At 37.1% G+C, this 2,285-nt stretch overlaps 1 protein-coding gene across 3 annotated transcripts; it reads right to left on the reverse strand.

Annotated features, from left to right (window-relative positions):
• Positions 1–578: 578 nt before the first annotated feature.
• LOC143179718 (ribosomal RNA processing protein 36 homolog) lies at positions 579–1,898 on the reverse strand. 3 transcript variants are annotated; one of them, XM_076379042.1, is made up of 3 exons: positions 1,562–1,898; positions 887–1,459; positions 579–822 (listed from the first exon to the last, which is right to left on the reverse strand). In XM_076379042.1, the coding sequence occupies exons 2-3, from the start codon at positions 1,368–1,370 to the stop codon at positions 683–685; spliced, it is 624 nt and encodes a 207-aa protein (XP_076235157.1). In that variant the 5' UTR covers positions 1,371–1,459; positions 1,562–1,898; the 3' UTR covers positions 579–682. The 3 variants fall into 3 exon arrangements, with proteins under 3 accessions (XP_076235157.1, XP_076235155.1, XP_076235156.1); XM_076379040.1 differs by having other exon boundaries at positions 887–1,397; positions 1,562–1,897; XM_076379041.1 differs by having other exon boundaries at positions 887–1,397; positions 1,493–1,630.
• Positions 1,899–2,285: the final 387 nt, after the last annotated feature.

Below are 2,285 nucleotides of genomic sequence, written 5' to 3' on the forward strand. Positions count from 1 at the left end.
TATAAACAAAAGAAAAAAAATGAATGATGTTTTATTAATATTGTACATATTTTAAATAATTGAAGACGGACAAACAGATCGCGCGTGAATGGTGGACCCGCCAGAAAGGCGGCCCCGCCTGGGAGGACCGCCTTTTGTAGCACGGGTCCCCTTGTAACTCTTTTTTCCGTTTTTCGTTTTAGCGCCGCATACGCGTATACACTTCTACACACGACGTACACACATACAGACACACAGTCACACACGCGCCGAAAACACGTGCGAACATAGAGGAACACACATATACACGCTCAGAGATAAAAAAAAAAATGAAAGAAATGAAAACGTACACCGCTCTATCTCTTCTGATTGACGATTCCTTTCATATTGATTATTCTGTAAGTTCTGTTTTCACACGTGAAATACATTAAGGAAGAAAACGAGAGACATTGTCCAACCCAAGTGTCATTACTTTTGATGTTAAATAAAAAATACATAATTAATAAAGCACTCTTTATCCTACCTTTCTGACTGGTACTGATCCAGAGGGCGAGCATGAGGATTAGGTAACGGAGTTTGGTAAAGATGGAAGAGCTTAGTTTAATTGTCATGTAGTATTTATTACGCTTATGTACACCTGTAATTATTCCAGCCATGTTCGATTCGTATAAATTTTAATTTCACGTACACCCGTTGTTGTTTTTTACTCGATCTCCGCTGTTGCTAATTTTTGCCTATCCTTGCGTAGATTCTTTTTGCGCAACCTCTGAATGTGCTTCTTGAGCCTGCCTGAGTTCTTCAACTCCTCGTATTGAGAAACCAAGTCCAGTACCTTTTTCTCAGCTGCAAAACAGAGAACAAATTTTTTAGTTACAAATACTTATACGTATCTCTCATGGCTACTTACATTTCTTCTTGAAAACAGGCTTTTCTCCTTTTTTAATAGCTTCGACTATCTCCTTCTTTTCATTTTTAATCTTATCATCTTTGTGGTCTCTTCTCTTCTCCTCACGTAGTTGATTTTCTAGTCGCTGAATCAGATATTTAATCTTCTTGATCATTTTTGGATCCTTAGTTTCTTGTAGTTTCTCCTTCAGCGTTGCTAGATCGTTCTGCTTTATATGAGTAAGGAAACTGTAAGCGTTTTTAAACGCTTTTGGATTAAATGTGCCACAAAGGCTGTCAAATCTAGGGTCCCTAGACATAATTTTTTTGACATGTACTACTTCTTTGAACCGAGAAACAGGCTTCTTTGCAGACATTTCCCTTGGCCTGTTCTTGTTTTCTCGTTTGAAATTGATATGTTTAACCTTTCGTGGACCAAACAATGCTTCGTTATAGACTTTCGTCCCTATTTTCTCCTTGAGCTTCTGTAAATCCTCGAAACTCATTTGTGAAAGCTCCGATCTTATCTGATCCTAAATAACACATCAAATCATTGAATTATCCAAATCCTTAGATATTTTGACATATGTTTTATCTGTAGGGAATGTAAACATAACCTCTTACATACAAAGAAAGGACTTTAAATAGCATCAAATTAAGAGAAAATTAGGTAAGCATATGTTTCTTGAAGACATACTTGGTCCTTATCTCCGTCAAGGAGCGCATCTTCCTCGTCACTCATTTTAAACGACGGAAAACAGTTTAGAAGTCGATAATGCTCTTCTCCAATTCACAAAACACCTACGAGGACGCCATATCGCATTTAACATTTCGAGCTTCCCGTCTGTAATGATAGGGTACGCCATACGTCTATCTAAGCTCTCCGCATTTAAAAATTTTTATTTACAATTTAGGGATTCAGAAGTTCATAGAATCTATAACTTTTAATATATAATACTAAACTCTCATAAAAGTATATATTAAGTGTTATAAACTGGTTTTTTGAAACATGGAAATGCGCCTGTGGACCTGTGAATTTCTAGTGACGGCCACTATAGCCAGCTCTCGTGATTAACCCATTGCAAGTGGTGCGTGTGATTGGAAGCTTCTTGACAGTTTCTAAAATAGTTCATGCATACAACCGTCAGAGGGCGCTAAGGGCCAAATGAATATTAGTTTCAAATCTGTATGACTAGATGGAACTAGTAATACTGTTTCAGAAGAATTAGTTCGTATAAAACAATGCTAGATAGCGCTCGATGTACTATTTTGAGATGACTTGAGCGTTTCATCCCAAATCTGCAGATTAGACTTGTTAGCTCCTCAGTAAGGCTACATCACTATAAACCCTTTTCTTATCCAGCTAAAAATCTCATGTAAGAACGAAAAGTCAATTCTCCTAAACCCATATTTTTCCTTAA

Source organism: Calliopsis andreniformis, chromosome 5 (assembly GCF_051401765.1).
Source record: "Calliopsis andreniformis isolate RMS-2024a chromosome 5, iyCalAndr_principal, whole genome shotgun sequence".
In the NCBI taxonomy this organism is placed as follows: domain Eukaryota; kingdom Metazoa; phylum Arthropoda; class Insecta; order Hymenoptera; family Andrenidae; genus Calliopsis; species Calliopsis andreniformis.

What these genes read in the sequence shown, in the direction of transcription:
- LOC143179718 (XM_076379040.1), bottom strand. Translation starts at nt 1,606, where the DNA reads ATGAGTGACGAGGAAGATGCGCTCCTTGACGGAGATAAGGACCAA. An exon ending in TTGACGGAGATAAGGACCAA is followed by an intron (nt 1,398 to 1,561) that starts GTATGTCTTCAA and finishes TGTGTTATTTAG; the next exon opens with GATCAGATAAGATCGGAGCT. An exon ending in GCCTGTTTTCAAGAAGAAAT is followed by an intron (nt 823 to 886) that starts GTAAGTAGCCAT and finishes TCTGTTTTGCAG; the next exon opens with CTGAGAAAAAGGTACTGGAC.